This window comes from Centroberyx affinis, unplaced genomic scaffold, assembly GCF_046629955.1.
Source record: "Centroberyx affinis isolate AG114_WGS23_722 - 3 ecotype Tasmania unplaced genomic scaffold, CSIRO-AGI_Caff_v1 ptg004764l_1, whole genome shotgun sequence".
Classification (NCBI taxonomy): Eukaryota; Metazoa; Chordata; class Actinopteri; order Beryciformes; family Berycidae; genus Centroberyx; species Centroberyx affinis.
The window spans coordinates 12550-34631 of record NW_027282309.1 but is presented as its reverse complement, the minus strand read 5'-3'; the positions used below and the strand labels follow the sequence as shown (position 1 = coordinate 34631).

The window sequence follows — 22082 nt, the reverse complement described above, 5'->3', positions numbered from 1 at the left end:
TGTTTAAGTTGAGGGATGTGAGGTTTTTTTTTGTCATACATCTCCTATTTACAGTATTTCTGATGGGAGATGACAATTCTTTTTTTGTGCTGATGATCACATCCCTCAGTTACTTGCCAAAATGAAATATGTTAAAAGTCAGTTCATGTTAAAATGACTAAAATGGTGTGACATCAAACGTAAAGACTTAAATGTTATCACCTCTTCCTCTTTGATCTTCTCTCCCTTCTATAATAGAATTTTGAAAACCCGACCACCACACAGAAATTACTGTTTCTTTGGGAAGAGGCGCTAACATTACAGTCTGTTTTGTTGTCACTGCCAACATGGCGGTGTGCCTTTCTGGTGTGCCTGCTACATCCATAGTGTACACTACATTGCAAGAATGTAGACATTCACATAACATTGAATGTACAGTATTATGTAGAGTGATACTTACTGTCTGCAGTCTCTTTCAAGTGAATGTGGGGTTCTTGTATCATGTGTGTTAGTAAAGTGAAACTTTGTATGTTGTCAGTTTGTCTTTACACCATGTCACCCGCTGAAATGACTTCCTGATTTCCTCATTTATTATCCTATATAAAATGATTCTGACAAGGAGCTGTACTATCATGTCCAGACTGAACCTATAGCCATGTGTTGGGTGTTAAATATGGAAAATGAATCCCATTTGAAATGTTTGAATCTGAAAGACTGGCCTCCACTGACACACACACACACCTGCAACAGATGAGGTCACACTCAACCTTGTGGTCACTGCTGTTTAGGAGTTCCTTTGGGGAGCATAAGGCACTAACACTGCCAACATTCCCAAATACAGGCATGCCCACATGCTCCAGTTTAATCACAACACGCTTTGTACCCTTCAAAATGGGTTTTATTTTGTTAACATTTACAGGAACATCACTGACATTAATTTCCATCCGTTACATATGTCTATACTGTACAGATGCAACAAAAAGTCAAAGTCCCATCTTCTGTTCTGAGACTCCGGTGTTCTCTGGCAGAGGACGTCCCTCCAGTCAGTGACAAGCGTTAAACTTCAGCAGTGCAGAAAAAGTTCACACAGAAAGGCCCCCTGTCAGAATCCCTGGGAGAGGGGAAACGATCACAAAGCAAACTGGGAGTTTGTAGTCATCTGGGACCTCATTTATAAAAGGCTCTTACACAACAATTTTGTGCTCACAACCAAATCCAAGGTAAAGTTGTGATTTAGAGAAAAAAAAAAAAAAAAGGCTTACATTAATTTTAGCCAATTTTCTGTGATATATCAAAACCAAAAACTACTTCTGTCATGATCCAAGGCATAAATACTACAGATTTAGTTCACTTTTTCTCTCATATTCTTCAAAAATGTCATACAATGGAATCAAGGGTAAAGTTTTTATATATATTTTTGTTTTTATATATGAGGCCCCAAGGTTACCAGCCTTGTACCTCCTCATTTGCCATCCTTAGTTAACACTACACAGCTCAACGTGCCACTATTGTTAACATTCAGTAGTTCCAATGGGACAGCGTAAACTACAATAACTCACTTCAATATACAGTGAAAGAGGATAGGGAGTACCCGAAGCTTATAATCTACCCCCTCTTTCGTTTTCTTAAAAAGGGAAATATGAGTTTGTAAATATATGATTAGAATATAATAAATAGTATTCGATCACAAATTTTTAAGTTATCTGATGCATGGTTGGAAACATGGCATGTCACATGTTCAGAGGCAGCGAGAGCAAATGCTTGAAGATTCTCCTCTCAACCCCAAAGGTAACCAGGCCTGCCATGACGGGCGGAGCAACACCTTCTGAGAAGGCAACCGTAAACATAAAATATAATTTAGATTTAGTTCTCAACACACTAAGTCAAAGACTTAAAAATAAAAGAACATTGCGTTTGAAATTCTTCACATCAAACTGTTAATTTAAAAAAAAAAAAAAAAAAAAAAAAAACATTTGCCAGGCTTTTCCAGTATTTCACCTCATTGACCCTGTGAATGCATGGAGAGCTCGGAACAACCAGCTTTACAGCAGTAGCCATTGTAGAAATCGCCCTTCATGCATTTATCCGGCATCTATTCTGCATTCGTCCTGCAGACCATTCTGTCTTTAAAGCTATACAGTGAAACCAAATTTGTATTCTTTAACACAAAACTCTAATATCTCCCAACCAACAAAATACCAGACCACTCCTTGTGACTTCTAATGGGAGAAGAGAACTGTTCTATTTTCGGGATAGAGCTAAAGTGCAGCATTAGTTCGGCACGCATGCAGTACAAAGTGAGACTTCTACAATGGCTACATCTGTACATTGTCCGTTTTTGTAAAACATATTGTAAAAAACATTGACGCAGCATGATGGGGGAATATGCAAACCGGTTCACTACGAGCAGAATATTCTGGTCCTAATGCAATTGTACAGTAGGTTGACATCTATACTGTTGATGGTACACATGGAGAATCCTATGCTACTAATAGATTTTACACAAGCTTTTAGAACAGTACACACAGGTTGGATGAGGGTTTGCGCACTGCATTACTTCCTAAATGTGGCGTTATGGAAAGCTCCCGTCTTTTACACTGATTAAGAAAAGCAGGACTCCCCCTTTCTGAAGGTAAATGAGGTGGCCTCGGTCCTCCCGTTAGCTCATCTTGTTTTTGTTGCACGTGTTTGGTCAGCTGAGACGAGGCGAGGCGAACGACGCCCTCCCGCCCGTCTTCTCCCCCCCCGATGGGGAGTGAATCTTCATATCTGGCCTATCTTTGCTTCATCGTCGGCCACCAACGCTCAGCTGCGAGGCACAGGGAAGCTACAGAGGACTACGTGAAGAACACAACACTTCAACTAATGCACAGTGCAAATAGGCTTCTCCTCCTCCTCCTCTCTTCCGTCTCTCGACGTCGAGACGTGGGCAGGCATGGAGGAGAGGTGGGGTGGAAAGGGTTAACTCTGGACTGCACCCCTGGTGGCTGGCAGTCTTTTTTCTGTCAATTTCTTTTTTTTCTTTTTTGGTCTTTCTGGGAATCTCCTGCCCTGGAAGTGGGGTAGGTGGGTGGCTGAGGGTTAGGGGTAGAAGGGTGGGGGTCGGGGAGGAGGGGGTGCTACTTGTACAGGCTCATGGTCGGGCTCTGGTACATGCACATGTAGGCGTCGCACAGCAGGCGTCGGGCCTGGCCCTGGATGCTCTTGGGATCCAGAGCGTGCAGCTCCTCGGGGCTCATTTTCAGGTAGGCCCCCACCTCCGGACAAGGAGACACCTGGGGGATGTTGAAGCCATTCTGCCCCCCTGTAGAGACACACACACACACACACACACACACACACACACACACTCATTAGAACCAACACAATGCATTGTTAGAGCCAGGCCTAGGTCAAGTTGTAGTCACAATTGATTCTTAGCGTTTGGAATACTAGATGGGTGGGGTTTCTTGCATCAGGTCAAATTTGATAGCATCACATAAGTTGTCAATGGCAGATATGCATAACAAATTATTATTTTTTTTTTACTTTCCTGTTATTTTTTTAATTTTTCCAGCAATCATTCGATTGTCTTATCTGGCTTTTGTGGATATGTGGATTAAACACATTTGCAAATGCTTTTATACCCATGTCAGATTAGAACTAACTTCACTTTAATGTACAGTCGTAGTCATGTTGTATGTGTATATAGTCACAATATATCCCCAAGTTTTATAATATGACAAACCATTATAACTTTGGCTCAAAGTGTGACTTAGGATGCACAACACAAATTGCAGTGTGTAGTGTAGAGTGCCAAATGTACTCTGTATAGAGATTAATAGTTATAGTCTATTCTTCATTGGTTTCTTGCACTGTGCCGTTATACTGCATGTGAGGTCCTATTATCCTTGTACTATGTGTGTCAGTACGAACTGTGAAACCCTGCTGTCAAAATGCCTCTGCACCAATGTCCCCAAGTCAAATTACTGTATATTTATTGTACTTGGCAATTTAAAAAATTCTTGTTTGCCTGATAACTTCTTTTCAAGAGTTACTTTTATCCCACAGCTAAATGTAAAGAAGCCTTTAAAAGCCGCTGCACATACCATCACGGTCGGCCATGCTGTCAAAGAAGAGCCAGGCGGAATCTGCGGCGCCATACTTGACGAAGGCCACGTAGTGACTGGTTTCGATGCAGAGCACAGCAAACAGCTCCATCCTCTGGCGGGGAAAGCTGCCCTGCCGGCCCGTGCCCTCTTGTAGCTCCTTGGGGACGGACAGTTTGCCGTGCCGATGGGCCTTCCTCCTCGGGTGGAGGTGAACCTGAATCAGCAAGCAGATACAAACACACAAAGTTATCAGTTATAGATTGTGGCCTTTTGATGAACACAAGATGTCTAAAAACACTTTTCAGGGAATTAACAGCACAACATAGATCAAAATAAAAACTATTTACTGAATTTAATTAATCATATTGCCATATAATCATACCATATACATTATACAACCTAATATATATATATAAAGCCTACAGTATTTCAGCAAATGCACCATTAACTGGTAAGTAAGGAACTGAAGGGACTACTGTAGAAGCTTTCATTGCACTCTTGTGTAACAGATGCCATGAGACTGTATTATTCCTTGGCATTTGGCGCCACCAAGTGGTTCATCCTGGCCCATGCTTTACAATGTGTTCCATGTGTTATTGATGCTGCAATAATGCCCTCTGTCTTTTACCTGTGTATTGCACTTTTCACAGAACTGTTTTATCTTGCCAGCGGTGATATCCCCATCCTCATAACACTCGCGGCACTCATAGAGAGCCAGGCCTCCGCAGATTCGACATTCCCTTGGAGCTGGAGAATAAAACACATGCCTTTAGGCCTTTCTGGTTGACACTTATGCTGCACAGAAGTATAGCGCTTTGAAAAGTTTAGAGCAGGATTGTTCCTTCATCTTGTTTGAGTTGCAGTGACAACTCAATGGAGTTTCATTACAAAATGTGACAGAGCTCCGAATCACCACTGATCTGCACAAACGCCTCCATTATGCACACACACACACACACACAAACACACACACACGCACAGAGACACACACACATCAAACTAAGACACAGTGGAGACAAATAATGGCTACATCTCACTGTCTTCAAGTAGGTCTGTGATGTCTAACTCGAGCGAGGGGAAGATCTTGTTGAACATTTTGAAGTCCTTGCCAAAGCGGGGCATCTGGATGATAAGGCAGGAGGGAGCCTGGTGGTCAGTAAAAACAGAGAGGGCTTTTGTAGTTGTCAACAAAGAAGCATGACACATCAGCAAATCTCACTGCTCAGAGGAAACGACAACTCGGGCAAAAGGGGCTGCAGTTCCCCAGAAGAGGACTGTCTCCACTATGTACATGATATCTACAATATTGGTCTTTACTATGAAAAGGCACTAGTCTTTTCATTTTTATAACAGTAAATTGTCCAAAGATAGGTCATAATTCTGGTTGAGTTTCATCTCTCCAATGTTTACATTTCTTCTTGATAGATGTACAAGAACAACTATTCTGAGGTACAGCTAGCTCACTAGGAATGCTAGCAGTTTAACGTTACGTCTGTAATCATTACAACAGTAAATCTTAGCATTTTACAGTCTATTGACAGTGGACAGGCAACTGAAAGCTTACTGACAGCCAAAAATGCAAAAGTTAACATGGTTAACAATATGACATGCTCACAAAAATACTACTAGTAGTATTTCAAATAGCCTACTTCGATTTGGTTCACAGATAATCTAAAAATATGTGACTTGGGAATTTATGATTTGGGAATAAGAGAATACCCAACCAACATCTCTATGTGCATCTATTGCAGTTAGCTGATGATTCCCCCCTAGACTGCAGAAGCCCTCTATAAAACAGCTCAAGAGAGGTGCAGTCAGACAACTAAAGCCATGATCATTACCAGAATTACTTGTTAACTGGCATAAGCTAACCTGGTTAAAAGAAAATTTTAAACAAAATAAAATTCACCTCTGCAAACTTGAGGTCGCTGTTGATGAAGGACCACTCTAGGAGCTGCTGGCTGGTTGGAACGCCAACCTTGTCCTTCTTGTCCATGAAGATCTGGTAAAAGTAACAGTCCTGGACCTTCTGCCCTGCTGACCTGGATGACACCAACAAGTTCTTTGTTCATTTATCTTAAATTTTATTCACATCACTGGTATCAGACAAAGATAAAATTGAGAATTTTCAACAGTAGGCCAACATGGCATTACTGTTCCACAAAAACCAACAAGGTTTTGAGCTGAATAGGACTTTGTCGAGTGATGAAAACATAGTCAACACCTGATGAAGACCAGTTCAAAACATGGTTTGTCTAACTGAAATTTATTTTTAATGGAGCACAAACACTTTCTGCAGGCTTACTTTTGGAATATCTGGTACAATGAATTTTCCCAGGATTTAAAATGATTGTGCAGCCACTGATGAAGGTTTGGAAGATACAAGGCTCTACATATTCTTCCACATTTCCCACAAATTCCATGACTTTTCTATGACTCTGTCATGACCTATCTTTAATTTCTATGATCAATATTTGTTAGCATCTATGTTCAAATGCAAGATTCTTTGCTGAATCCCAGGTCTTGTTTTAGCTCACCACAGCTATCACTCATGCAATCAGGAAATTTGGTATTTTATTATTCCTTTGAAGGCACTTAGATCAACCAGCAGTCAAGCTTGATTTTAAACACTTGACTGGTTGAAAGATTATGAGCAAATTTCCATGACATCTGTATCATTTTGATCCCAGAGGGACTGTGAAGATAGAAAACCACTATAACTGCAGATGTACACAGTCAGGGTCCAAGCAATTCTGCCTGTTTTTGGTCACCAAATAAACTGCTATTTTTACTCCTCAAAACTGATCCAAGTAGTAACATCTCCATGTACTGAGTGTTTGTAAACAATACTAGACTAACAGCTGCAAAATTGTGCCAGGCCTAGATCATGTATTTTGTGGCCTTAAGCACAAATCATATACAAAAGGGTTTTTAATTTTTTCAAATGACAGTTGGCCCACTAACCTTAGCTTGAGCAAGGGATCCACTCTAAGAATGTGATGGAAAAGGATATTGAGGAACTCTTCAGGATCTGGAGTAGAAGAAATGAACAAGTGAGATTTTAAACACTAGGAAGTAACACTCTTGGCCACCAGGCTCGTGAAAATGCTGCAACTGTGCTCTCTATGTAAAGTCAGTATGTGTCTACTGTTGGTTGCAGTTGTGTGGTGCACTAATGCTGAAATTATGTGGTATGTTGAGGTCTATTTTTTTCCTTGTATTTTTAAAAACTGCTGGTTTTTATTTTTTTCATTAATCCTTTATCTAACCAGGTAGATCCAATTAAGATCAAGAATCTCTTTTTCAAGGAGACCTGACCAAGAAAGCAGCATAAAGACAAAAAAAAAAGCTGCAAAAATGTACAAAAGCACAATACAGTCAAATTCACATGGACGAAAGAGCACAATAAAATGTTTAAGGATAGTACTAAGACGGACTGGCAGAAACCCGTGTCATTCTCCTACCTTTCTCTTCAGAGGTGAACCCAGACGCAGCCTCTACCTTCTCCAGGATCCTCCTCAGCTTCATCACTTTAGTGGCACACACATACCCATGTCTGGAGGACAAACAGAGGGGGAGACATTACATTCAGGGTTTGAATAAGTGAATAATGCAACCAATAATATTTGAGATTAAAAACCACAACTCTGCGTTGTGTTTTGTTTAATTTCAATTCAAATTTTGTTAGTTGTTTTTTAAAACTGCTTGTCAAACTTGGCATCATAGTCTAGAATAGGAGTCTTTTGCTCCCTGTATAGATCAAATCAAATGCCTGTATAAAAGGTGATGAGAACATTAAGCCAAAATCAGTGTGTCATTGTCAAAAACCTTTGCAGCACAGTGTGTTTTCAGAGCACTACAATCTGACAAGTGTATTATGTGCCTTGCTCAGGAGCTGCTGGAGACTCACATGCGCAGGGGGTTGACTATCTCTGTGCGTAACAGCTCCTGGGTCTCTCTGTAATACTCCACATCAGTCTTCAAGCGCGGCCTCAGCAGGACTGTGTCCAGGACGGAGCTGAAGGAGAAAAGACTGGGGAGGGCGGCAGAGGATACACAGATTCAAATTAAAATTACTTTATTTTGCTAATGTGCACAAGTCAACTGGAATTTGCCGTTTTAGATAGCCCTCCTAAACACACAGTCACAGGTTTGACCCATATATTGAGCCGATATTGGCCTTTCATTAATAATCAGATATCCCTAACCCTTCGTGTCTCACAGTCTAAATGTTGTTCAGATGCTTTGTAACCCTGCCAAGAATAAAATTCTGGGGCACACTGAATACTTGTCATTTTTTGAATTTTTTGGCAACCAAAGCTATTGAATATTTGGCAGTAAATATCAGCTATTGGCAGCTTCAATCCAACTTCAATCCATCGGTGACAGCCATCAAAAACCCATATTGGTCGAACCCTAGTGAGAGCACAGCAGCTCACGGAGTGCAGTAGTTTTGTAGCTTGTGCCTGTTTTTTTTTTAGTTCCGTTTGTTTTGAGCACTTTAAAAACAATGCAGCATAAGAAATGTGATCAAAAGTGGATGGGCAAAACGAGTACTGACCAGAAGAGGGTTGAGTCCAGGTAGCAGGAGTTGTAGTGGCCCTGGATGCCTTTCTTTTTTCCCACCATGACATCCAGACCGTCGTTCTCTGTGCGGGGAGGGGTGTTCTCATGCACCACCTCGCTCAGGTAACCTCCGAATGCTGCATGAACACACAAAGCGGAATTTTAAACCCGAAGCCTTTTGGGAGCACCGGTTAACTTGGAGCCCTTTAGTTGTGTATTACTGTATCATCCAGCGATTAAACTGATGAGTCGCCTACTCGCTCCCTTCCCTTCCCAGTGACTCACCGATGGAGTTGCAGCGCTCTATGGGGTTGGAGGAGTGGTGCAGGGAGGGGAAGCGGGAGTCAGGCCGGCAGCACTTGAGCTTCACAAACAGAGCTTTCTTGGGCGGGCAGCTGAAGTAGCGCGTACCCTTGAAGGTGCCGTCCGTGCAGCCAACGCACTCTTCTTCCTGGGAGGGCAGGGCAACATCACATCACCATATTACTGTCAGGCAGTGCATGTGCTTTACAGCAGATAGAGTGGAGAGAAAACTAAACAACACAAACCATAACGCAAACTTACACCAGGGAATCTCATTTATTAATTTACTCACCCTCCCTTCACATTACACTGAGTGGTACACTGACCCTAACATCAGTCGCGGTTTACACTAGGGCCGGACTGATATGCGGTTGTGCTGATCTTACTGATTGATATTGGCCTGTCACAGATAAACTTAGGAATGCATGATCAGATATTTTGGTGCCAATTCTGATAACTGATTATTGTCCCCCACAATGAAATCAACGTCATTCACAATATATCGGATGCCACTGATCAGATTTTGATGAAACTCCTCGGAATGATGTGTGTCATTGCTCTGTTCCAGCATTTTCCAGCAATTACACTGATTGGCCTAAGGGGGGCAGCACAAGATTTGTTTTATTGTCTGCACAATATCTTGGATGCCAATGAATGGCACCTCCTCTTCCCGTTTTGTTGCCACTAACAATCAAGAAACATGAGGTAACATATTTTCTACTTATTGCCCCACTACAACTTGGCATCATTCATAGGAAATGACCTGTCCACTGTTTACTTGTTTAACAGTGTGGTAAGCTGATCACCGTTTGAAATGATGCAGTTTACCCAGACCTTCTATTACCAAGCATAAACAATGAAATTTCAAAACAGTACTGTGTTTTTAACAAATTATTCTCATGGCTGCGTGAAATTGCTGTGGAAACAAATCATAGTTTTTATCCAAACATAGTTATTGTTACCATGCTCCCACACTGCTAGCAAAATAATCAACAAGTTACCAGAAGTCCACTCTTGAGTGACCAGGGAAACTCAGATGTGTGGACAGTGAACAAGCTTGTTGGTCAAGAAAAGTTGGCCATTTCTGAATATTTTGTGGTCATCAGCCAATCAGATCTCCACACTCCCATGTTTCCCTACTGATGTGATTTTTGTTTTGTGAACAGTAGTTCCGTTTTGTGAACAGTAGTTCTGTTTGTGAACAGTAGCTTCCCATCCAAAATGGATGGGGAGCTGACAGCTAGTAACTTTTGCTTTCAGTTTATTTTTGGAAACAAGAGAGCTAGAGCCTGCTCCCAATGCAATATATAGCAAATTCCCCCTTCAAAATGACCTAATCTTGGAGGAAAATAATTTAACTGGAAGTGAAGTATATTTTTACTATATATATATTTATACTATTAAAGATAACTGTTCTATAAGAAACAAAACAAAACAACCTAAAATCACTGTGAGAATATGCAGAAATGTATAAATACATAGCTTAACATTCTTGGTCAAAACTTAGCTGCAGACCACTACATAGATGAAATCAGAGCCTTTCACACCGCCCACAATCAGAATAGAGCAACCCATCAACCAAGTTGCTCACAGTGTGAACAAGCAGTCAGTATGCTTGATGACTGAGGTGCTTACTCACCTCCTGCCACCGGTAGCACATGAAAATGGTCTTCATTAAGGCAGCATAGGCTATGCCTTCTGTCCAATACAATCAACTATTTCTAATAATATAGGCTAAGGAATTTAGAACACAATGTCAGAAATCCATATATGTGAGCTGTCAATATTCATTAACAGTTGAAAATAGCAAATAAATGCAATAATCTCTCTCAAAACACTCTGTTCAGAAAGGAGCAAAATTAAATGACCAAGTCTCTCCTGAAGTTAAAACCAGCATGGTCACTTAAAGAACGGATGGGCCCATTCTCTATTAAAAAAAAAAAAAGACCATATTCAATTACTGTCAAATAGTACATGAGCATAAATAACGAATGTGCACCTGTAATGTGATCGAGTAGTTGAGACGTTGGCTGATCACCAGTGACCTATTTAGAACGTCAATCGGCTGAATATGATTGGTGGCCAATAGATCAGTGCAACCCTTACTGTATTGGCATTTCCACCACTGATATGCATTTTTTTTTATTTTTATGTTTGCTATAGTATAGACCTTTGAGAAAAATAAGTAAACAAAATCCAAGAATTGGATTGGAATTGAATTGGAAATAAATATGGTATGAAACACTGCAAAATACATGAATGGTCCAAGAAAAACTCTAGTATATGTTTCTCACTCACCAATACTCCATGCAACACTACCAAGAAAAGGTGTGTTTTAGCACTCCAAAGGAGAATTTGGAAGGGGTTATAAAGGTTATTTATGCTGAGTAACAATGACAGCCAAAAAAGCCATTGTCAGCCAATAAATCCAATATCTGGAATTTTCTTCCCCAATTATCGATATTGAAATCCTATATCAATCTGGCGTTAAAGTCACATTGAAATGAAAAATGACTTTTTTGCCTTTAAAGCTCATTGTAACTATCATACCATACACTTACTGGACATTTGTATTTTACATCAATCAAATTATTTCTACTTCCTGGAAAATGGAAAATCTTTAGTGGTGACCTCATTGCGTACCAGGAGGCGCACATAAAAACTCCAACCAATAAAACCATCACAGATTTTTCATAATCTCACGCCTCTGCCCCTGCCATCAAATGATTTCACTCCCTAACTGGAATATTGAGGCCAGAGACAGGATATTGAGGCGAGACACAAACGGAGAAGTGTAAACATTGGTTTACACTTCTGTATGATCCCTCCGTGGATTATGTCTCGCCTCAATATCCTGTTTCAACAGAAAATACACCACATTAAGGAAGTGAGATGCTGTCAAAATGCTGTTTCATTGTGACTGTGGTGTCTCACCAGTTCCAGGCCAGCCAAAGGCTCCAGTAGGCCGGGGGGCAGGCCCACCCAGCGGATGACCCCACACAGAGGGGGGTTCTCCTTCACCTCCACCAGAGAGCCCACCTCCAGGCCCGGCTGCCCGCGGGGGGGCGTGGGGGGCCGCGGCGAGGGAGGGGCGGCGGGCGACGGAGGCTCGGGCTGCTCCCCCATCACCGACTGGACGGAAAGGGAGAGGGGCCCATGACTCATGCTGCCATTGGGCCCGGTCTTGCGGTTGAGGCTGAAGGGCAGTGAGTGGAACTTGTTGTCGCTGGACAGAGAGGCAGAGGGTGGGGCCCTGGAGGGCGGGGAGGCTTGGTTGAAGTCAGGGGGCGTGTCTGTGAGCGACTTGGCAGGGTCCTCGCCAACTGCAGGAGAGAACGAGAGACCGAAACTTAATCACCACTGTATGGTAACAGCGTGCTATGTAACATAGACTGAATTTATCGATGTAGAGATGTCAGACTTCAAAACACCACAAAAAGAGAAAAAGGAGCCCACACTCCAGCCACTTGAACCATCAAGCCTCAAGACAGGACATCAAGAAGCTAAGATAGTAAAAGGAAAAAGGTTATTTTAATTTGACATGGTACAAAAAGTGCTCTAAAAGTGTAAACAATTTAAAAATTAAGTTCAGTTTTTTGCATTTTTTGCATTTCTGCACCTTTGGAGCACGTTTTTTTTTTTTTTTTTTTTTTACCATTTCAAATTAAAAGCACTTTTTTTTTTTTTTTTACTACCCAGCTTCTCAATGTCCCTTATTGAGGCTTGATGCCCTAACTGGCTGTGTGCAGGCTCCTTTGCCCTTCTGATGGTGTTTTGAGCTATGATTTTGTCCCACCGCACCCAAAGTAATCGTTAGTGCCTTTAGTCAACACAGGCGCAGTATCAAATTCACAATTTCATGAGATGTCAGACTTCAAATCAGCTTTATTTGATCATTTTCTGTTTTATAGGCCAAATGGCACCTCTTGGAACACTAATTAAGCATTCTCTTTAATTCCATGTATTTATTAAGCAAATTTGGGCAAAATGAAAGTTGTTGAACTGTTAAATCTGTTTCCACATTGACAAAATCACAGAGGAGTTTGGATCCAAGCCAGATGACTCTCTGACAAAAATCAAAGCAACATTATAAAAGAAAAGTAACCCTCACCCAAAATGTGAAAAGTGGTCCTGAGGAAGATGAAAATGATTACAGTTTGAAAGGATGAATAAGCAGCTGTGATCAAACTGCACACATGTGACCAGATGACTGGGCTCCCCCTCACTCTTCAATACAGATAGTCTACGTGTGCTCACATGCATCGACATCCCTAAATTATTTCAGGAACTAAAGTATTCTATTTTTGGCTTGGCAGATATAAATATCATATTCCATTTACAGTAACCCAGAAAACCCCTTATTTTGATTCTGAGAAACCCAAAGTTGAGAGTTGGGACATGCCAATATTAGCCATGATACTGATACATAAAAAAGGTTTTCTGTATATCTTAGGGTTTGTTTTTTGTTGTTTTAAAGTCTGCATGTCCTGTTTTGAATAAAATTAATTGTGTTTATCCATGACTGGAATATGAAGATGCAGCTATACAGCTTATCCTCAATATGACCTTAACCAGGGTAATGATTTAGCATCCAGAATACTGTGTGCATGTAAATACACTCATTGATACTCTACATCCCACTCAAATGTCAATGGAATAGACTGCAGGACACAATATGATTTGATTATCATGGAACTCATAAAATCGTTCACATCTGATATGCATCAGATCATGCTGTATTGCTGATGACATGAGCAATGGAATTTCCTCTTAGCCTCTAATAAATCATACTTGTCTCCCCACACCATCAACTGTAATACAGACATATGAAAACAATGTGACAATGTGCTGATCGCAACACTTAGACCTCCCCCACCAGAAATGAAGGCTTTTACCAATGCTTTGGCCTGCAAGTCCTATTACACAGAAACTCAATGAGCCTAATTCAGCAGGTGCTACATAATTTAGCTTTGCTTACATTAAATTTTGAACTTTTGCACTGAGCATTACCAGTAAAAGATTTCTGCACAGTTTTCAATGCAATTTTTCAAAATTCAACACATTAATTGCATTGATACAAGCGTGCCAAATCTTTTGACTTCTGTTTCCGCCAAACAACAACCGTGAGCTGTGAGTAAGCAGTGAGAAATTTCCAGCACTGAGCATTATTAAAAGCCATTGTGTTCAGATGAAAACCGTGCCACATCCATAACTCCATGCAGGTGGAATCTCACACTGAATGGGAATGAAAGACAAGACTCAAATGGAAAGGTCTTGATAGCAAGCTACTGCATCAAACTACTGAATATGTTTTTCTGGAATCGGTGCTTGGGCCATAAATGCCTGCAAGGGCTGCTAACCTCAGTTTTAACCAACTGATATATTAGTCATCCTCCTTATGCAGAACCAAAGGGGACTTCTTTGTCTCCCAGCATAAACATATAGCCTATACATACATAAATACATTTAGGGCCATCATTTGTATTATTGTTTTATTGTCTGTAAAGGACTTTGGCAAAAGTGCTTTGTTTTGCAAAGAGCTATGCAAATAAAGTTTATTAAGTTGATTCAGATGAAGTGCTGGACTGCAAAAAAACTATTTACTGTGTAGTATATGGCAATTTTGGTTTGTAACTGGCAAAAAAAATCAGCAATTTTTGTGAAGACTTCTATTCAAAGCACCTCACAGTACTATGAGTGCAAACTTTCTATAGCACGGGTGGATCCAGTGAGAATCAAACTCCTACCCCTGGCACTGTTAGTGTTATCATGCTACACAGGACCTTTAAAAGTTAGTGAATAGCTTTGCATGAACAGGAGCTTGCCATTAAGACAGTCGATGTCCCATGAGTGCTCATGTTTTACCTTCATCAATGTACCATGTGCTTTTGGATTTGGACTGGGCTGGGGGATCGACAGAGCTGCCATTTAAAGTATAGTAAAATTCAGACTTGCTTCTACTGCCACACTGATGACCTAAGCCTGTAAATAGCACAAGTAAATGAAAAAAAACAAAAAACAAAACACAGATAATAAGAAAAGTGTATGTGTGTGTATGTGTGTGTGTGTTCCTCACTCATGGCAGACAGCAGAATAGGTGAGAAATAAAAGGGTAGAATAGCACTAAGAAAGAGGCACATTAATCAGCAACCGTAGGCAGTTTTCTCCATGCAAGAAACCAATTACAAGAACATTAAACAGGGAGTCACACATTCCATACAATTCACATCAAATCAGCACATTTGCAACAGGAATCTCTTGAATTCACCTAAAATGCAGTTTTCATGCCCTCTGTTGTTATCGTTGTATTTCTGTTACATGAGATTAAAAGGAAAGTCCACCAAAATTGACTTTTAGGTTGCTATTCTGCAAAAGTAGATATTTTCCTAAAACGTTCCCCATAACAAAGAAAGATGAGTTATTTTCTGCACACTTATATTCAGCATCTAGAATTAAAATTGTACCTGTGTATAATATTGATACACAAATAATGACTCCATAAAATTTCCTCTCAACCATCTGAGCCATTTTTGATAATGCCATGGAATTGTTTTCTCTTCTCTGGTCAATCAAAACATCTTAAAACAAAAATTGTAGACAAATATATTTCTACTTTTGCAGAGTAACAGCCTAAAATTTAATTTCAAATGAATTCCCCTTTAAGAGTTATTACCACACCACGCTGTGGGTAAGTCTGTTAGGTTGGTATCATGACAGCAGTGCAGTACCTTTGCTCTTTGGTTTGCTTTGGCCAGAAGAGGACTTGTCACTGCTGGTGCCTCTGGGGGCAAAACTGTGCTTTGGCAGCCTTTGGTCCTGCATGGAATATTCTGCACAGCCCAGAAATACACCCACATTAGAGGCACAGCAGCCCCATCAGCACACATTGAGCTACCATGCACCAAATGTCTACTATATGTCTTCTACAGCCCATTTGCAATATATATGTTAGGTCATATAGTATTGTCCCTGTACCATTTTTCTTAAGTTCTCAATATGTCACTGCACTGGTGCAATTGTATTTTGCAAATGTTTCTAATTCTGATGAAGCAATGTCATATTAAAACAACTAGTCTAAAAGGCTTAAAGATTTAATGCATTACATATCTCTCATCTATGACTCTGGCACAGTACCTTACAATATGTTAGTTTCTTGAGTCATAGGAGACAGCATTTGAATCTAGGATACACTAGCTAATGTGGTCTGCCATGTGGAACAGTGTGTAGTGCAAGAGGCAATGAAGTGAGATGTGGCCTAAAACAATTAGCTAAGCCAGAAAATATTAAAGAAAATATGCTCACATCTCCACAAAAATCACCATGGATATGGTCACTGTGTCTACAAAGTCCCACTCATTGTTAATAGACAGTGACTGTTGTACATTTTCCCGCAAAATGTACTTTAACTGCAAGTAAGTGATGTGCAGGAGTTATAGTCTAAGCTCTCTTGCCTCTAACTTTGGATACATGTTCACAAATAAAGATTGAACTGTCCAATATCACAGGACTGACAAATTAAGAAACAACAAATAAACTCTGTTTTAGGGTAGATTTTGAAGTACAGCTTCACTCAGTGTCAAAGTAAACTTTATGAAGCGTATCTACAGAGCATAGGGCTGTAATTAATCTTGTAAGCACAAAAGGAGGGTTTCAAACAGAGATGACACATTAGTAAAATTAACAATCCCCATCCTCGACATTTCATGGTTAGAAGTCGGCAAATCGGCAAAGGGGAGACAGCAGTACACATAAACAAATCAATACGCCAATGTGGAGAACAAAGAGCCTGAGTATCTCACTTGACTTTCAAAAACAAGCGAGCCATCAACACAAAAGGCTCTCTGTTCCTGCTGCAAGCAAAACACAAACTCACAACTCTCAGATGGAAGAGCCGTTCTAAGAGAAGCACTGCCGGACGACTTGTATTGCGGAAAACACTTCAATTTGACAATATATTGCAGGGCATTAAACAGGGATAAATACTAGGTGGCTCACCTGGCATTACGTCACAGATGGGGACGAGACGTGTGTGCTCCAAGCTGGCGAAATTACACAGCAGTTTCCCGTCAAACACACCATCCCAGTCCCCGATAGGATTGTCCTGAAAGAGTTGGAGACGTGAGAACCTTATAACCCCCCGCAGGCGTTCCTCATCTCGGTAAAACTGATCAAGATGGTGTCATGCAAGTGCCTGCCTGTCACAGCAACTCTTTTCCCCAATATCCCCCTGGTGATCAATAAAGTATCTATCGTCCTGTCACTCTATCTAAAAATGATACTTCAGCTTGATCCCCAGCATTGTGATAACCCCAGCTCATCTCATCTACTCCAGCTGAGCAACAGACCTCGTCCAACCCAAGTCCTTCCCCCCCAAAGCTCTACTTCCTCTGCAAACACAACCACTGTATTCTTCTTTAAGTGAGGGTCCGAGGATTCGGCTCCAGCAGGATAATCGAAGATGAGCGTGAGGCCAGTGCTACTAGCTAGCAAAAGGCAGGGCGAGGCTGGAAACAGAGTGAGGCAGAGCAGTGGGCTCTCCTCGGCTGCCTGCTGGCCCCTTGCCATGTTGTTGGGTCATACAGCGCTAAGTCTTTACCTCACTCCCCGCGTGACTGCCTTGCCTTTGTGTGGGTGGCTCAGATGCACTGAGTGGGCTGCTGCTGCTGCTGCTGCTAACGATCAGCAGTCAAATGCCTCAGTTATGTGTTTCAATCTCTCCATGACTACAATATCACTCCCGCCTGGCAACAGTAGGCATAGATACCAGCTGCTCTGATCGCTGGCAACTGCAAGCCAAGCCTACACCTTCCCTCACATATGCTCATATGGTTATACAAACCTGATCTGTAAACGGCACGAGGCTTTCAGACAGCCTGAGATCCAGGGGCAACAAAAGTATACTTTTGTTGCCCCTGATCATTTGGTTCTATGCACTACATTAATGTGTACAATAATGCTTTGCTAACAGACCCTCCTCCACCACCAGGGGCAGGTAAAGATCTGTATTCAGGGAAAAATAAGCTACAAACAATCATCTCACAAATGCTCAGGGGGCTCAATAAAGGCTTAGAGGTGCCCCTAAACTTCATTTGGTGCTAATTAACTGACTGCGCTGGGTGCCTTACAGTTTGGGCATTTAGCTTCATTGTAATTAATGGTTTACCACTTTTTCCAACACCTGTCTAGAGTAAGAAAGAAGCTTGTCTGGGAAGTGGGTGCAATTCCTCTACTTATTTAGAGGTGCCCTTACCATGTCAACTCCCACATAGTACCCCAGGCTCTCGTTGCCTGGCAGCAGGTCACAGAAAATGATGGTGCCTCTCTCGGGTCCCTCCCTGGTCTGCACCAGGACCCTGGAGTTGATCTCCAGCGGGGGGAAGTCCTGCTCTTCTTCCACCAGGGTGACATGGTCCACCTCCAGCTCGCCCAGCTCCTCCTCCTCGTCCTCCCAGAGCTCCAGCTTGTCCAGGGCCACGAACACGCCACACTCATCCTCACAGCGGAAAAGCTGACGGCCCTGGTAGGAGCCCTCTGTGAAGCCCTGGCCCCGGCCCTCCTCCTGGGGGAATAAAGCCAAGGAAAGAGGGAGAGAGAGACAGAGGGAGAGAGAGGGGCAGAGCAAGAGAGATGTGCAACTTATTGTCATAACAGGGAGGCAGGTAGCTAAGATGCTTACTCAGCATTCTGCAGGGGAAGGGAGGGAAGTCAACATCATACAGCTGTGAGGGCATCTGATCGATTGCTACGGCAGGCGTTTAACGGCTTGCTGCAAATGTCTAATTGCCGAGTAGTGGCATACGACTGACTTATTGTGGCAGCTACCTTCGATAATGTCTAGTACAAGGATGTCGTTACAAGACGCAGGATATTGTGGTTCTTTTCTCTCAGGCAGGCTCTTTACATATTAAAAAGGGCAAAATCTCTCAAACTGATGGCATATATTAGCAAACATTATGACAGGCCATGCCACAGTAATCTGCATTTGATAAGGGACGTGAAATCAGGGTGTTGATCTGAAGCATAAGTATGTGCTCACTTCTAAGCCCTTTATACTGAGCAAGGGTCAGACCGCCTGTACTCCTTCAGCCCACTTTTGGAGCCTACGGCTGAACTCAGTAGAATAAACACAACATTGTGCTGCAATAAACAAGCCTTTGTATCTCGCTACTTACATACATTACAGAATGCATTGTATGACTGGATTTAGTGTTGAGATTAAGACAGTTGAGTTGCCATCATTCAATTCATGCCATTTACAACAGTGTTTCCTATGCAAATTTATGTACAGTACCATGCTTGGTTGTAATTTTACTTTTGATTCAACATCTGTCCCCATCTGTCCCCATCTGTCCCCATCTGTCCATCTGACATCTGTCCCCCATTTGGTCCCATTTTTTCCAATTTTACTTTTGGGTCGACATCTGTCCCCATTTCGGTCCCAATTTTTTCAGAACTACACATCTTCAATGTTTCAAGATGGAGATTTGGCTAACTTATACAATTTTTATATGACTTTAACTTAACTTAAACATTTTCTCTAGTAGTGGTGTTAATATCTATGCAGTGGGTCGCTCCTGCAGCATGAATACACAGAGGAAACACTGAATAAACATCTAGCGGATCACTGTCTCCAACACAAGGGTTCTCACCAGCAGCTCCACTCCAAACCAGATTCCAGAGAGGGCCCTGTCAGGGAGCAGCGAGCCCTTGAAGCGGACCACACCGGGCAGGGGTTCATCTCCCGAGCGCAGCTGGACGCGCACCTTCGAACCACAGTCGATGTCGCGGGCGCGGTCCAGCCGAGCCTTGTTGCAGAGCAGGGCGTACCGCTCCTCGCAGTTGGTGATGGGGAAGAGCAGCTCTGCCAGCTTCTCGTCCAGCTCCAGAACGTCCCGCTCGTCCAGGCTCAGCACCACGTTGGTCTGGTCCAGGATGCGCAGACTCCTCTTGCCCTTGCAGGGGGGCAACGTGCGCCCCAGGCTGTTGCGCTCCTGGCAGGCCTGGCCCAGACTGCCGCGGGGGATCCTCAGGGTCTTCTGGGGAGGCTTCTCCACCGTACATTCCTTCACTACCATGTAGAAGCGCCAGTCCTCCCTGAAGCCCCCGCTGGGCTTCTCCTGGCTCCACAGGGCAGAGCTCATGGCTGCATGCTAGACACGGGGTCTCACGTCAAGGCGAGCTTGACCTGTGGTCTGTACACAAGGATAACACACATTATTGTCTCTGTTGCGAAAATTTCATCAGGACAGTCCATGTAGATAAGACAGATAGATAGACTGATACTTTGTTAATAAGTGGTTAATTGGTTGCTTGTTTAATTGATTTTATTAGATAAATTAAAATACAATATTCTACCAAGAAAACAACATTATGAAAATGTCAAGATGCACTGAATTCAAATGACTTTCCATTGTGGTTCTTGAATCATTTGGCAGGCATGCCAGCAGAAAATGCTTAATACTATTTAACAGCCTGTATGTGTATTATACGGTAGTTTAGACTGTAGGTCAGGTCTGGTTAGTTAGACACAACAACAGGTAAAAAAACAAAACAAAAAACAACAGGTACCATAATGGCACCTTTGTTAAAACAGTCTGTAGAATTAACACCAATGATACTTTCTGAATTGTGAGTGCTTATTTACATGTATGTATAGAATTTTCATGGAGAATTAATTTAAAATACTTGCAAAATAGATCCAAATATGTTATGTAGGGTAATCCTAACCTCCTGATTACACTTGGGTTCTATACATCCGAGTTAGCCTTGCTGATCACTGATCCCTGGTTTTACTTCTTGTTGTAAGGGGGGATATTGGAAGGGAGATGAGAGACCCTGAATGGTAAATGGCTCATGTTTCAAACCCACAGTGGATACTGTTTGAGGTCCCATCCCATGTGCGTTCTGCCCTTCTGCTGCCCTCTCATTATTTTACCCACCCCAGTGTGATATTGTTCATATCTGCTGCTTTGAATATTTTCTATAAATAGATGGTGAGCAAGCAGGTGACCTATTCCGACACCCAGGGCATGGTGCAGATAGCAGACATCTGGATTTCCCCTGATGACACTATAACCTTAGACATGATGATTAGCCACCCAGTCAAATAAGTACAAGGGCTCAGAGTATGGCAGTCATCTTCATTATATCGAGCGTTTTATACCAAGCATGACACCACACACCGGCTTACGTTACTTATGTTGTTGGTTTTTGGTGTAGCGCTGTAGCATCATTACGTCCATAACATTAGCTATCGTTAGCTGGCTAACGTCGTACTTAGGTACAAGGCTAACTAAAGACACAGGCAGAAATTTTTTAAATCATTTCCACTTGAAATGGGCTAACGCTGACCTGACGTAAGCTGCTTGTGAATATATTTTGTGTAATTCTTTGAATTTACGACTATCAAGCCGAGTACAAGTTTTGTACAATCCATCAGTGCCACTGACAGTGACACTACCCATGTTTTAATAAACGTTTTCACTGACAACCAGTGTCATCATCAGTTAAAGGCTGCCAGTCAAAGGCCCTTCAAGAGAAGGAAGTAGCTAGCTAAAATGCACACAAATGTCCATTTACGTGTAGTGCTAACGGTATGTATTCCTTACCTTAGATACGCTTCAGTTCAGTTAGAAGTTAGAGGTGATTGTCATGTCAAATGTCCATCCCAACTAGCGTTAGGTTGCTGAAAACAAACTAGATTCCACTAGTGATAGCCTATGATTAGCTAGCTGGCTAGCTAGTGTCAGCGCCCTAGCCACTAAGTATCAAGCTAAAGTTAGCCTAGCTAGCTAGATGATCAACAGTAAGCAGGCTGGCAGAGAACTGCCAACCTCTACAATATGCTGACAGCATTTAGATCAATCTCTACTCCCAGAGAAATATGCGAAATCATGGTGTATATAGCTATGAAATTGATTATTTACAGAAGACGACCAAACTAAACATGAAGGTTTGACGTGTTCGCACTCGTTGCTCAGGCATTGGTCATTCGCGTCTTTCTCAAGTGCTAAGTGGCTGTTCATTGCGTCTGTAATTAAGTCCCTCTGTATGGGGGTTTCCCATAGCCGGGCAGATAGTTAGGTTGGAGTGTAGCTGCCAAGACAGATGATGCCGAGTTGGGATAGAAGCCAATTATTTTCA

General features: G+C 42.0%; 1 protein-coding gene across 3 annotated transcripts; it reads right to left on the bottom strand.

Annotated features, from left to right (window-relative positions):
- Positions 1-877: 877 nt before the first annotated feature.
- On the bottom strand, positions 878-21905 carry cyld (cylindromatosis (turban tumor syndrome)). 3 transcript variants are annotated; one of them, XM_071545064.1, is made up of 17 exons: positions 21548-21905; positions 19589-20131; positions 18190-18498; positions 16935-17040; positions 15668-15769; positions 14805-14921; positions 11874-12262; positions 8922-9087; positions 8632-8773; positions 7981-8103; positions 7535-7626; positions 7035-7101; positions 5980-6112; positions 5108-5216; positions 4699-4817; positions 4068-4284; positions 878-3283 (listed from the first exon to the last, which is right to left on the bottom strand). In XM_071545064.1, exons 2-17 carry the CDS (start codon positions 20078-20080, stop codon positions 3099-3101), a joined length of 2868 nt encoding a protein of 955 aa, XP_071401165.1. In that variant the 5' UTR covers positions 20081-20131; positions 21548-21905; the 3' UTR covers positions 878-3098. The 3 variants fall into 3 exon arrangements, with proteins under 3 accessions (XP_071401165.1, XP_071401166.1, XP_071401168.1); XM_071545065.1 differs by lacking the exon at positions 14805-14921; XM_071545067.1 differs by lacking the exons at positions 14805-14921; positions 15668-15769.
- Between the last annotated feature and the right edge of the window lie 177 nt (positions 21906-22082).

What these genes read in the sequence shown, in the direction of transcription:
- cyld (XM_071545064.1), bottom strand. Translation starts at nt 20,080, where the DNA reads ATGAGCTCTGCCCTGTGGAGCCAGGAGAAGCCCAGCGGGGGCTTCAGG. An exon ending in CACATGGTACATTGATGAAG is followed by an intron (nt 12,263 to 14,804) that starts GTAAAACATGAG and finishes TCTCTCCTGCAG; the next exon opens with TTGGCGAGGACCCTGCCAAG. An exon ending in GTGAAAAGTGCAATACACAG is followed by an intron (nt 4,285 to 4,698) that starts GTAAAAGACAGA and finishes TTGCTGATTCAG; the next exon opens with GTTCACCTCCACCCGAGGAG.